Here is a 14,886-nt window from a genome sequence, read left to right as displayed (position 1 = left end):
ATTCCTATCCTTTCCTCAATATTTCTGCTTAATAGAAAAGACAACAACACAAAAAATCAAAACAAAAAAATCCACCTAAAACCAAAGAAACCAAAAGCAGCAGTTTCAACAAACCTACTCACAAGTTTCAAGAGATTTCCCTACTTAGACATCTTCCTAGAATAGCCCATTAACAGCAAACAAATGAAGGGTCCATTACCTGACAAGCTTCCTGAGCCTCCCTACATGCAAATACTCTTCTCGTTGGATGGTAACAAGCCTCCAAAACCTCTCAGAAGCCCAGGCAAACAAGAATACTGTTCCACTGTTGTGTTTTGTGAAATTGTAAAAGGTGGTACATACATCTGCTACGGAAGGCAAGAACATGTTGTATAACAAATTGTGCCTGAGAATAACCTCACTGTCCTGGGATGATCACCACAAACCTCAATCAAACCCAAACAGCACGAGATCATTGCCAAATAGAAAGGAAGCAAACTGAAGAGTGACTGCCTAATGTTACACCCTGAAACTACAGAAGTCTCCTGTCCATTTGCCAAAATGCTGCAACTGCTAAAAGCCTCCCTACTTTCAAATATGCTAAATATGAAAACCCAAGTACTAGGTTTTGATGATTTTAGTGGAAGCCAGCATAATAGTAATAAATTAACACTTGCTAATTAGCACATCTTACTGTTTTAATTAGACACAAGGAATGAGAGACGCTTCCACTTGTCACACTCAAACTTCCAAATTCTGGAGAAATTTAGATTCAAATTTTGCTCCTCATCCCATCTTTATTTCTTATTAAATGTACTACAGCTGTATTTAATAAAAATACCTATGCCATTCTTGATATAAAGAACAACAAATGGAAAACAAAATCCATTATCCGCTCCACAGGCAGAGTGAAAAATCCTGATACACCTAGAGAGTGCAAAATTGTTTTTTAACAGAACATGCCCAGTGCATATGCCTGAAATTCAAATTGCTTTTGATAGTGTCCTCTGCCTTTCATTCTTACTACTTACTTGTTCATGCATCACATTGATTTTTTTTCCTCTTTGATATTTTCACTTGTCATCTAGAAAGGAATGAAAATTTCTACCCACTCTCTGGCTTTTCTGTACCACAATATCCTTTTGTGCTGCAGGAGCCATTCAGCTGACAACTACAAATGCCGAAGGGTGGTCTGAGCAGTGAAGTCAGTACGAGTCCCAAAAATCCTGCAAGTCACTGAAGAGGCAGCCAGAGGCCAAACATGCACCTCTTGCACGTGCAGATCTGGGGCCCATGAGGCACTGCCTGCTCTGCCCAGTCCAGCCAGGTGATCCCAGCATCTCCAGGGCTCCTGCACCCCATGTAGCCATCACCCTGGGCTTGGGTCCCCACTAGGGTCTGCGCCTGCACTCCTACCCAGCAGCAAGGATTGCCCTGTGAGGTCAGCTGCAGCTAAGCTGGTGGTACAGGACATCCAATGTGTCAGACTCTTCTGTGCTCACATCCCTCAAGTAGAATGTGACTTGTGAGGTTTTTATAGATACACATGCATACATACACACATACATATATATATGAAGCCAGAGGTAATTATTCCATCATGCAGAAAAAAAGCAGGCTTGAGAATCATGCAACTACTGGACCCACTCCCAGGAGTTTCTGGTATGCCTGTTTAAGGATTCTCAGACGTGAAGGTATTATATTCATTTTTTAAGAGCAAAGTAGCACTAGGATGTCAGTTTTCCCTCGCTGCAGAGTAGGTAGAGCCATTCCTTTGATGCTGAGATCAAAGTCTTACTGCTCTCAGCTCAGCAAGAACAAACAATTAAAAACAGACCATGTAGCAGAATTTAACCTGTTCCCATCTTCCTGCTCAGCAGTAATCTTGACAAAATAAGCAGCTTTTGTCCCATGACAAATCCTGGGAGTGGTTTCAGAGTTCCTCAGCTCAGTGACTGGGGTTAAGGGACAACCTCAGTTTACCACCTACCATCCCCCCCTCACACATTCTTCTAGGAAATAATGCACTAGGTAGAAATAATGGGACCCTAGCCAGTTATAAGATTTTGGCTGGCCTATCTCTGACAACACAGTGTGCAGGACCCTGTACTCCTACATGGCAGGCTAGGCTCTACCCCCAGCAAGAGCTGTATGTGCAGTTTCAGACGGCACAAAATGCTGCTTCCTAACGCTGCTCTAATAGATGGCAACAACAGGATAGGGCAAGGACAAAGCCTGGGTGTTCACTTGGAAGAACAAACTGATCCAAACAGATAAGAGTACAACAGGCAAGTAACTGCTGTCCAGGAATAAAGTTACAGAATAGAGTCATGGCATCTAGATACACCTTTTCTTTTTTGTCACTAGCTTTGAAATGAGTCCATGATTTCCCAGTCTGAATCATTCCTTACTTTTCTAGCTGCCATCACATCTGAAACCCTGCTCGAGGATGTCACCTGCTTCTTCCAGAAGTGACCAAAACCAGAAACCCTAAAAACACAACATGGAAAGCTGTGAGATTTTCTGCTGGGAAGGTAACTCCATAAAATACAGGACAGCCTGAGATTTTCAAGTCCGCTTTTGCCAATAATACATCAAAACCTACCAACCTATCCCAAAAGTGAAAAGCAAGCTTTCTGATGTTGGCAGCATTAATTTCCATGCACCTTGCCTCTGCTGAGATCCGCACTGAGCAGCGCTCCAGGCAGCTGTGTAGTCCCAGCCATCTGGCTGGAGCCCATCAGGATGCTGTTTAATGTCAGCTCCCAAATGGCAGCTTGCTTCCATGAGTGACTCTCACAGAGCAAGAGATGTCCTACTCCCTCAGGACTCCTGTGTTCCACCAGAGTGCGTTAACTCCTGAATACTGAGCTTCGAGGGATTAACGTCCAAGTGACATTTACTGAAAAGCAACCTTTAGAGGATGGATGTTGGTATTTGCATCCACTTGGAGGGAGGAAAATTTTATCAGCTGCTGAAGCTGGCAGGATTTCTTGGGACAACTTGCATTTCCCATGTCAGAAAGAAGGTGATAAACTTTACTGACTGATATGTTTAACATAACTGAAACAAGACTGAAAGCACACAAAACTGATTCCAATATAGAGAAGCACAAATTTGAATAATCTTAATGTACCTGAAGCTCTCTGTAACAATTGTGGTGGATTCTCAAAAACAGCATAGGAAGTAGGAGCTGGCACAAACCCAGGAGTTCTCTCCTTATCCGATATATGAGACTCAGAATGTTAAACAAACCAAGGGTTGAAAACCTAACTGACCTGCCTCACTCCAGTTTCTAAGAATAGCATGGAATATCAAATTTAAAATCACAGTGCTTTACACAAAGAACAATTCTTTACTTTGTCACTTCTGTTAAACTAAATAAATTTTAAGTGAAATATAAAATATCTTAATGCTGAGGGCATCACATGAAATTAACAGAGTTATTTATTACCTGTACTAAGGGCAGTTTAATCACAAAATCAGTACAAACTGAACAAAAGAATGTTCTTTTTACTTTGATGAACTCTTGTGCTAAAGACCAATTTCTTCTTTCCATTGTGAATTATTCTATAAACTGAAAAGGAGAGAGGAAATTAACACAGCAGTCTCACAAAAAAAAAACAACAAAAAAATATTCAAAAGCTCCTGGTGGCAAATTAAAGTACTGCTCCTGCTGCAAAGATAAATGAAAAAAGAGACAGTTCAAGGAAACCTCTCATAAATACTCTAAAGTTAAGAACAGAAGTTGACTGAACATCAGACTAAAAGGAAGCATTTCTCTTAGGTGTCTCCTCATGGCCATTGTCCCAATTTTCTATGCCTTTTATTGACAATGAAGAGTTTTGCCTGGTTGCAAAAACAAAATAATGAAAAACCCTCAAAATCAAACCAAACCCAGCGTCAAGAAAAATAAAAGAGGTTACAAAATCACAACCAATTCAAAAGAACAGCTGAAGAGCAAATTGAGCTCATGAAAATTCGAAGAGAATTCCCTTTAGCATTGAATGTTTATTGTACATATCTGGGACAAGAGACAATCAGGCCATCAATTGTGTCAGCAAGTTTAGCAAGAAAAGAAAGATGGGTATGCAGTGCCAGGACATGGGAAAGAATGCTGCTGGCCACCATTCTGTCCCTCACCTTGTCTCTGTCCCAATATATTTCAAGCTGGATTTCAGTATCTGAGTCTTCTCCTGCAACAGCCCATCATGAGAACAGCTATCAAGGATGGTTACAAGAGCTGGAAACATCTGAAATACCTTACTGACACAAACTGGAGAAGAAACTGCATAGAATTCACCTTAAATTCTAACTTCATGTTTTCAGTTAGAAATATTTCTGGGAAAATACAGAATCATTGTTGCAGGATGTGATCTGTGCATGAAGATCAGTCCTCTACAGAACAGGAGCAATGGAGGAAGAGAGAGAGAGAGAGAGGTAAGTTTTCAGTACATTTATGCTTAAACAATGTAACAAATCAGGGAAGTCCTGATTTGACCCTTTTCTGGTTCTGTTTCAGAAGTGACTAATATACATGGGCAATCACAGCCAGAAACTTTGGGAGCAGTGTGTGAGGGAATTGCAAGAAATAGAGAAAGAAACAGGACTTTCCTTAACAAGAAGTGGAAAAAAAACAAACTGACTTTCCCAGTCTATGTCCAATTTTGGATGGAAAATTTTTTAAAACAAATACAAATTCAAGACAATGTCCATGTGCTGGACTGTCTGACGTCAGTGCATTATGACACTTCTTTGGCAGCGGATGCTCTGCTCTGCAATATCCCTTGTCTTCAGCTGCTTAGAGAACTGTGAAAAGTGTTCCTCTGGGGAAATTCTATCCCAGCTGAGGTATGAATTTCAGTGAAAAAGCTCACAAGAATCTACTTAGTCATTTTGTATTTACATAATAACTGTGGAAAAGGACTTTCTTCTTGGGAATGTAGTCATGCCTGCCCCAAGACAAGCCCAAAAAGACTGAATGTGAAAGAAGAGCAGACAAAGAACCTCACACACACCTCAGCAGAGCTCTGCTAGCATGCATGGACCAATACCCATGTCAACAAAACCACTGCCATTAAGTACCTCTACTTATTTCCCAGCAACCTCACAGATGCTTCTTCTCCTCTCAAAAATCCCAATCCATCTCCATATTTGCCATGATGTTCTTAACTATCCTGCCATCTCTCAGCAGTACCTGCAGCCACCCTGTCCTTCCATAACTGTCTGCTTCAACATGGCAAGATCAGGCTTGAACACAGAGAAAAAACAATGTCAACCTGAGTTTATATAACAAATAGCTTCATTGTTCAAACTTTTTTTACACTTCTTGTTATTTATGATTTATTTATGATTTGAAAACACATAATGGTAACTTGGACGTCTCATTTTTGTTGGAAAAATTTCTGTATGCACAGAATGTATGAGCCAGTAGATCAGGTAAAACCAAGAACACTTATTATCACTTGTTTATTGCTTTTGATTTTCAAATCAGTCAATCACTTGGCCTTGGAGGAAAATAATGCTTAACCAGTAACTGAAATGCAAAGTGCACAAGTGTCCCCAAGTTCATGCACGCTTGCATCAGCACACGAATATATCGTGCAGACACAGTGACCACAATCTGTTTCCAAACAATTCTCAACCAAAATAAAAAATCTTAACTTCACAGGATAACTGTTTGCAATGAATAATTCAACCATCTGTCAGGTCCAGCTGGGCCCCATCCCTTCTTTTCACATGGAGTAGTTCCTTTTTTAGGTGTGATCAAAGAACACCAGCATTAATTTGACAGGTTGTGAGGCACACTGCACATGCTGCCCACCTGAGTAATCACAGACAAGAGGGAGCACACAGGTAGAGAGGCAGAGTGAGAGCCCTTCCTCACAAGAAAGGAAAGCTCTGAAGAGAAACTCTAAAAGTGGCAGGGTACACTATCCCAGCATGTGTGTGGGAAGCAATGACAGCATGACCAGAATCCATTCATCATGCTCTGTGTATGGAATCAACTAAAGCTGTACATTGAAATTAGCCATTCTACACTGTATTTCTGATCATTGACACACTTTTCAAAAATGTCTGTGTATTGTCAACAGTCCACCTTTTTTTCTTGATGTTGGCAAATCCTATTCCCTGCTCTCCTCTACAGAAACTCCCATACAACCCAGTATTATCAGCAAAGCCTCTTCCTACGTAAGACATGGCCAACAGCACACCTCCACTAAACCACTGCAATGCCACCATAAAATGAGAGAAACACAGTCCTGTCAACTTGTTTCGGTTCCTTAAACAAAGCATATTAAATTTGATTCTAACAAGGTCTTTCTCAAAAGAAAATATTTAATGCAGAGCACAATGATAAAATTAATTGCCCAGGAAAAAACAAACAAACTGCACAAATGGGTCTTTGTCTATCGCACAGCTGACAAAGGCCGAGCAGGAGGGAACAGACAGTTAATTGTTTTCCAGATCATTGTGGCAGGTCTCTGAGTATTTGCACCTTCATTTCCCTGGACCCTCAGCCCTGTTTATGCCCCATTAAGCACAGTCAGAATCTATACTTTCCACAGTAAAATAAAAAGGTATATTCAGTTGGCAATTTCCTGTAAGGGAAAAAAATTCGAACACATTAGGACTGTTTTTATCAGAATTTTTTTCAAAGCATGCTTTTTAAAGAATGTGGCACATGTAGTGTTTCCAGAGGTGGTGAGGCAGTGTTTGCCCAGTACTCAAGCTCCCTGTCTGTGCTGTGGGGCCTAGTGAGTGCGGCAGATCTGCAGTCACACTATGAGATTTAGGGTCAAACTTTTTTTCCATTTTTCTGTAAAAAGAATTAAGAAGTATAGCCTGTTCATACAATAGACAGGCCAATATAAACAGATTTTATTTTACGCATTTAAAAATGCTCTTAGGCCTTTTCCTTAGAAAAGTGCTTTGAAGTGAAGAGGCATGCAGCAAGCACTTGTGAATCTAGTTCCTTGAAGTCATATTTATCAATAATATAAAAGGCTGAAATACAGTATATCTTGAATTAAAAACAATAAATAAGCTAAAATACTTTATATTGCTTTCCACTAACATCTCCTTGTGCTCTCATTTGCACAAAAAAATATTGAAAAGAAATACACCCTGGATTATATGAAGTCATTATACAACAAGAAGCCCCTTGTCAACATTCAAAAGGCAAACCCCTTCCCACACTGTGATTTCAAATACCAAGATTGACAGAGACAGTTCATTTATTCAAACACAGAAAAGTCTAAATAGATTTCAATATTCTGCTGCTAGCATTGTCTCAGAAGGCAAACATTCAAAATGAAGCAAAACCACTCGTTAAATCCAGCTTTCTTTTTCAGAAGTGAATAGCTATAGCAAAGTAAGAGGCAGTCACAGCCAAAGTGGGCAAAAAAAAGAGTATCATGTTCTCCTTAACAGAATTATATCTCAAATCAATCCTTACATAGGCAAGACACAACTCCCTTCTCTCTCTCTCTGGTTTTAAACTGTTTGCACACTCTCTTGACATTCAAGTTACATCTTCCCCCATCAGAGACAAATGTGAGAACAATCATTATTTAAAACAATTATACAAGTGTTTCTGACTACATCCAAAAGAGGCCTTTTACCTTTTTTAAATTGAAAAGCTGTTTCCAAAGTACAAGGAGGCCTTGAAAAGTCCCATGTGTACTCTTCAGTATATAATTACAGAGATAAGAGATGACACATTCATATTGGTAGAACTCCATTAAGCAGGCCTCCAAACACAGAAAAATCTCTTATTTATGTGGTATTTGCTCTTTCAGAAAGACATGCAACCATGTAAAAAATCTACCCCAGAAAGGTTCCATCTAAAATAAGGCAATTGAATAGATTTGCAAATCCTTGTTCTGGTATTGTTACAGCTGGCATTTTATTACCATAACTTACTTCTAAGTAATAGAAACTATTCTGGAAGAAACCCAGGGGTTATTTTACTGTACTTTTAGTATTTCTGTTTTAATCAACATCAGTGTCTTTCCCCCATCCCACAAGCTGATTTTTCCCTTGAAAAGTGCATTATAAAGGCAAAAAATTAGCTGGGAAGGAGGCAGGCCTTTGGCACATTGAATATTTGGTCAAAGCTGCGATCACTCTTTGAAACACATCAGGGTCTCTGGAAGCAATTCAATACTCCCAGCATTATTCACCATTTTATTCCTTATGAATGCAAGGTGCAGAAAAAACTGCTGTCCTCTGAACGTAAGTCTTGATTCGGTCTGGCTGCCACAGCACAGTACTTAAGTCAGGCTTGGCAGAACTGTGCATCTTGCTATCGGCTGCTGCAGACCGCCAAAAAGGTCGGGAGCCAGCAGGGCATCCCCACGGCCCAAGTGGCACAGTGTGACAGCAACTTCTGCTGCTGGAAGTCACGCACAGCTGTTGCTCAGTCACCCACAGCAGTGACATATGTCATACAATGAGCAGCAGCACTCATCTGGAACAATTCCAGTTTGTGTCTCTATATTTGTGTAAGCATTCCTATACCATACTGACCTCTCCTTCCCTGTACAAGAAAACGGGCATTTTAACCTTCCCTTCCAACTCTGCCACGCCCACCCCAGGAGCAACACTGACTTCATCTGATAGGGACAGGGGCAGTACTTGACAGTGCTGCTGCAAAGTGTAGGAAAAGGGAGGGTACAGCTTCGCCTGGGAAATCCCATGCTGCAGCTCCCTATCTACTGGCCTTGTGCTCTGCTGCTGGGAGGCCAGCAATGGGCAGCACACAAATCTTGCTGCTTCCCAAGGACAAGGACAGTGCCAGTACAGGCTGAATTGCCACTAGTTTTGTAAACAAAGTCCTCTTCAAATGCCAACCCGTGCTAGCTACAAATGTGTTTAAAAAAGGAAACAATAACAAAAAGCCTAGTGTGGCAGGCATTGTGGTGAAACAGACAACTTTGCAGAGCCCCAGTCACTTGAAGAGCCTTGTTTATTTAACTAGAACATTTGGGCATGTGAAAGCCAGCGGGCACAGCCTGCCCCATGGGACAGCGGGGAAAGGCAGAGGTAGCAGTGCTGAAGTGCTTACCAGGTCATAGGCTGCCAGGACCTTTTTCTGCACGTCGGGCACGGTGCCCAGAGGCTCCAGGTAAGGAAAGGTATCCTTCATGCAGAGGGCCACCGAGGGCGCGTTGTCGCTGCTCACCAGGCGCGAGGACAGGGTCAGGATGCACTGCTTGAGGCTGGCGATGGGCGGCAGCCCACACAGCTCCTTCACCGACACCATGGCATTCTGGCAAGGGACACAAACACTTCAGCACGTGTGCCCGCTCACCACTCAGGCTCTCCTGCCTGCCATTACCTTGACAGCCCTTTTTTCTTCTCCCCTCTGATGGGAGGCAGTGCTATCCCACAGCTCACCATCCCCGGGCCCTCCATGGACCACGGGATTCCACCTCACACAGGAATTTCCTGCCAGCCCCATTCTCTGTCCTGAAGCCTACCACCAGCTCCAGCTTTCTCCCAGGCTCAGGCATTCCAACTGCCAGCTCTTCAGCTACTCTGCATTGCAAATCCAGCCTTCACTCGTCCCCAGCTGGGGACAAGTTCTGTACCCCTGCATATTAAGCCATCAGCCTAAAATGCTATTTCTCTTCCAAACTGCTTAGACTCCAATCACTTTTGATGCTGTCATCACTTTTTTCTCCCATGATTATCATCCTCCAGCAAGAACAAGTTTGACACACCTTGTATTTCCCATGGGAAAGGCAAGCAGGAAAAACTCACTTTGTTTCCAGCCTTACATTATCACATCATAAAGAAACACAAACACTCTTTCCCCTCCATAGGTCACATGTAAGAAAATCAATACCGGATATACAGGTCAAAACAAACTCACATGCCAGGATTTATTTATTTATCAGATCAGAGGATATATAGCTGACATGCATCCATCATTTACCTTCTTGAGTTGTAACAAGGAGTGACCAAAATGCACAAATCCCAACTAAGAGTATTATAACAATCCATACCTTGCAAATGTTCCTCCCTCAACTTGCTGAAAAAAAACAATAATCAGACAATGCCTGGCTATGTTTTTCTCATTAATTAAATATGAGAGCATGCAGTTAAATCCAAAACTGTGTCTTTACACAGCTTTCCCCAGAACATGATCGTTTACTGAACTTTTGCTTGGAAAGCACATTAGTACTGTTTCTGAGTCAAATTCAGAGGACTTTCATTTATATAGTTCATATATAGTGCCTGACCTAGACAGAAGGTGGAGTCAGCAGTTCAAACTAGTTACTTTCAAGGCCTGAAGGAAAGGAAAGGCTGGGAACAGTTTCCCATTCTTAAAAATATGCTGAGACTATTCCTTTGAGAGTGATTTAAACCTTATGTCATTTTGTAAATTTTTCCAGCTGTCAACATTTCATTTGCTTTAGACTCCATCCAGAAGAGTGGGGTCAATGAAGTGCTACGCGTTTTTCTCCTGTTTTTGAGAGAAAAAATGAACTGTTTCTGTATCTTTACCAAGGAGATAGCTACAGCTGATTCCAGCTATTTATTAAGGAAAACTCATTGTTTAACGCTACTCAGTTTTGTTTCTAGTCAGTGCCTCAAGCTCTGAATTGAGCTGTCCTTTAATCAACCCCCAGTGGTTCCCATCACAGATGAGAGCATTAGGGACATTCTTGCTTGGCTTTGCTGCCACTTCCCATCCTGCCAATGACCAAGGTCTAACCCAAGCACTTGTGACAGTGCTGTGCACCTGGGCCCTGATGCTGCTGGCCACAGGAGGCTCAGCTGCATGCAGCAGCATGGGTGCAGGCACACAGTGCCAGGGGACCCTGTGAGCCAAGACATGGCACTGGTGTCTGTGCCAGCCCTCAGCCAGCCGAGACAAAACAGCTATTCAGCAGGGAGGAAACTGCAACCCAAGTGGCATTCAGTGCCTATGTTGAACATCTGCAGCCCTGGGGCAAACAATGGCAACACACACTCAGGAAAACATGCTGCTCTTTGCACAGTGGGTTTCTTTGGTGTACACAAGACCTCAATGACACATCCACTGACTGCTTCTTATACTCTGCCAAAGAAAATTAAGAGCATAACCCTCAGCCAATTAGCAAACCAAAAGCTTGTTGATGTTTTCTATAATCCAGAAAGAAATACCGTATTTGGGACCAGAGGCAGGGACACAAATGTACCCTCAATTCTGCTTTCTCAGGGAAAAAAAATCAACCATTAAAACATGTTTAGAGAGGGCACATTGATTTTTAAAACATTTCTGCCTAATCCTGTATTTGCTGACTAGTTAGCACCTGTAACTCAGCCTGCCAATGTCCATTTAAAGGTTGACAAGAGCTGTGGGTCTGAAGTTTCATCAGCTTCAGCAAGCTGCCCCTAGCAGCAGCTCACACCAGGACTTTCACTTCCACATTCAGGACACACCAACACACATGCTGGAAGTCTCATACCTGCATATTTTCCCTCATGTCAGTAGCCTCTCTCAATGGATGCACTGCCAGCTTAAAGATGTCATCGATAATCTTGAGACCAGTGTTCCTCAGCATGGTGTACTCCCTTGCTTTCTTCCCTATCCTCACTGAGAGGCTACGCTTCTGTGCCTTCCCGCCTCCACTTCGGTTGGTTATTGCAATGTGAACAAAGAGGGTAACGTGCTCCATGATATCACCAACAAAAGAGCGCAGTGGGATATGCCTGTATCCGGGCTGTAAGCACTCCAGTGGGATGGTGTACTGTCCTATGAACTCATCCCCAATGTAGTCATCATCCAAAACAACAAAGCGGATCATGGCCAGCTCTGGTAGATTGATCTGGAACTCAAAGCTTTCATCAAAAATAGGGTTATCACTGTTTTGCTGCACAGTTTTAGTTCTTTGCTCGGTGCAGTCTGCAGGAATCCCATGTATTTCTATGCAGACATAGGGGTCTATGACGTCCCCTTTTGCACATGCACCCTTGGGCTTTGGAAAATTTTGACCACTGATAATTTTGACATGTAGGACCTGGGGGGAGACCCCTGGAACAATACCCTTTGTATTTGCGCTGAAGTAAGACACTTCGTCACGCATCACTGAGGGCCTGAGAACGTACCCACATCCCCCGTTCTGTAGAAACCAACCAGTGTGTAGGTCCATCATGGGCCCTGGGGTCTGAAAGTTCATTGCCACTATCTGGCAACCGCAGTTCCAAAAATCTTGAGGGTTCAAGTTACTGGAGTCTATCCTCATAGCACTCGGGTACACCCTGGACAGGAATTTTTTGTTGTAGTTAACAAAATCTTCAGGGTATTCATTTGCAATCCGACTGGCTTCTGCTTCACTGAAGGAGCATATTTCCCAATAATTTTGAGATTTCATGGATGTCTCAAAGTCTTTGTACTGGATAGATTTGCATAGGGACACCAAGTCAGACAACTCCCTGCAGAGCCAGATTAGCTTCGGTTCCCTGGAGAAGTCCTCTGACAGTCTTCGGGATATTTCAGCCTCTTCATCTTCATCTGTGACCTCTCCTTCTAATACATCCTGGTTGCAGGGAAGCTTCTTCCCCTTCACAATGATCTTCATTTTCAGTTTCTCAGGTGATGGGAGGTAGGCTTCTGAGGATAAAGGTGATTCTGTGTACAGTTTGTTTCCAAAGATTCTTTTCATGTGCTGTACCATCACCTTCTGCTGCTGTACAGAGCAGTGGTTCCCCAAGCACAGAATAAGAGGGTATTCTGAGGCAAAGAAGGCCAATTTGTTTATTACTTCGATGACATTTCGAAAGGCAAGTGGCGAGGTCATGTTGTTGCGGTTACAAATAATGGGTTCGTTATCTGGGCCATCACAGACGTCCAGCTCAATGCTCCGGCAGCTCATCTTCAACGCTCTGACATAACCATTGATATCAGCCGGCCCCCTGAGCTGGTCTTCTATTAGATATGTATTGTGGGATGCATTGATGTAGTAATGTGACAAAGGCTGTGTCATGTCTTGGACTATTTTTTTGTGCTCTGGGTCAAAAATATCACATTCTGAGGACAGTAAGTACTGAGTAAATCCATCAATTGCAAGAAAACCTTTCAGTCGCCCTTCTTCAGAAAGCTCATACCTACGTATAATATCTAGACACATTTCTTCAGTTATGTGGGTCACTCCTTGCTCAGCCTCTAAAAACAGCATGAGGTCATTGGCATCCAGGTACTCCTTGTTTTTGGATATTTGCACAAGTAAGAAATACACTTCAGGTCTTGTGCAAAGTTCACTGAATGCTTCACAAAACTCTTCTTTTGTTACTCGTGTTGTCAGTTTCTCTTTGCTCTTCTGAATTTCCTTAAACTTTAATCTAATCTTTGATTCCTTTAAGGTGGGGTTCAGCTTCTTTATTAGCTCCACAGCTGTATCTTCTAACATTATTCCATTGCCATCAACATCTGCTGCTTCAAATACAGTTTTTAACCAGGCAAACCGTGGGGTATTATGGCTACTTTCCATCAAGTCCAGGGGTTGTTTGCTACGAGAAACTAAGTACCTCAATCCTGATACCCAAATATTGGCCACATCAGCTGAATTGGCAACCAAGTCAAGGGACTCATAGTTCTCACCATGAATTATCGACAGTGCACAGTCCTCAGAAATCTGATCTGCAAGTCCATTATTCCTGAATGTTTCTGTGTTCTTCCCTAGTCTGATTTCTTTTATAGCAGAAATATCAAGCTTGGCTTTGTCCAGATCCTTCTTGGAAGGCTCCCAGCGAAGAGCCTGCAGGTCAGGATCCAGAGTAAAAAAACGGTTATAAATCCGGGAATTTGGACGAACTTTCTTCAATTCACACCCAGCCTGCATAAAGCTGATACAGTCGCTGGCACTGCTTATTTTCTTCTCTGATGGCATGCTGCTGAAGGACACTGTTTTCTTTCTTCCACATTTTTGGTTTGAAGGATCCTGTGGAATAATTACATAAAAAAATTTTAGCAGGTTTTTCTTTGGCCATTCCACAAGTGCACAAAAAACAGAAAAGGTAGATTTATGTAAAGAAAATTAACATTCTTCTGAACCTCAAAACGCAACATCTTATTCCTTCCCATGGTTCAGTTCCCTACTGGGCTATAAAATATACTGAGCCATAAAGTGACTTGATTAACTGTGGCATTAGAGATAGCAAATTTTTTTGAGTGACATTTGCAGCTATTAAACTGTCTTCCAGATCTCTGCAACTTGCTACAGCTGTGAGGAGGCAGTATCCAGTTGTATATGTTATGTCCAGCTCCAAAGCAGATATATCACACTCTATTGTCTCCCCACTTGTTTGGAAAAGTAGTTATTCTGGTCATTTCTGTGTACAACAACTACAAAGCCCTGCAGGAAAATGGACAGCCAGACAAGAAATCCAAAGCCTTTGCCTTTAGGATATATGTTCTAACTCCTCTTGAGAAAATATTCAGCCAGACATGTGACTGTCTTTTCAGTATCAACTACTTCTTGCTGCTGGATATAAACCCAGCTGCCTGCAAAGCTGTCTGTAATGTTAGTGCAGCAACTAAATTTGAATCTCCCTGCATATTATCAATTCAAAATATCTCACAATAATTATAAAGTATAAATCATTCTTTTCTCTGCATGATTTCCATCTACCCTATTAGTATGTAAACTATCCAACGGTTTTCAAAAATATTTTTAAAACATCAGTCAAGACTGCAATTAATTGTGAAAGACTTGTTAAAATTGCTTTCCCTCCTATTTCCCTAGCCACTAGCAATACTTTAGTTCTCTGCCTTCTGCTGTTGAAGGGACATCAGCTGCAGATGAACAGAAAAGGAGCCCCAAGGCAAGGAAATGTTGATGCTGGGCTGAAGCACAGAGTCCTCCACTCTGCTGCCTCAGGCCCAGACATAAGAGTGCACCAGGCACCAGCTTC

General features: G+C 42.1%; 1 protein-coding gene across 1 annotated transcript in view; it reads right to left on the bottom strand.

Moving 5' to 3' along the window:
- Window positions 1–14,886, bottom strand: part of PLCL1 (phospholipase C like 1 (inactive)) — a 181,717-nt gene that overhangs the window by 26,564 nt on the left and 140,267 nt on the right. Inside the window, exons 2-3 of the mRNA XM_056495950.1 lie at window positions 11,442–13,913; window positions 9,050–9,253 (exon numbers count right to left, since the gene is read on the bottom strand). Of these exons, the coding sequence (XP_056351925.1) occupies window positions 9,050–9,253; window positions 11,442–13,913 (2,676 nt within the window). The remainder of the gene's footprint in view (window positions 1–9,049; window positions 9,254–11,441; window positions 13,914–14,886) is intronic.

The sequence above is a fragment of the Oenanthe melanoleuca genome, chromosome 7, assembly GCF_029582105.1.
Source record: "Oenanthe melanoleuca isolate GR-GAL-2019-014 chromosome 7, OMel1.0, whole genome shotgun sequence".
Taxonomy (NCBI): Eukaryota; Metazoa; Chordata; class Aves; order Passeriformes; family Muscicapidae; genus Oenanthe; species Oenanthe melanoleuca.
The sequence above is the reverse complement of the archived record's forward strand: the minus strand, read 5'-3'. Positions and strand labels throughout refer to the sequence as shown.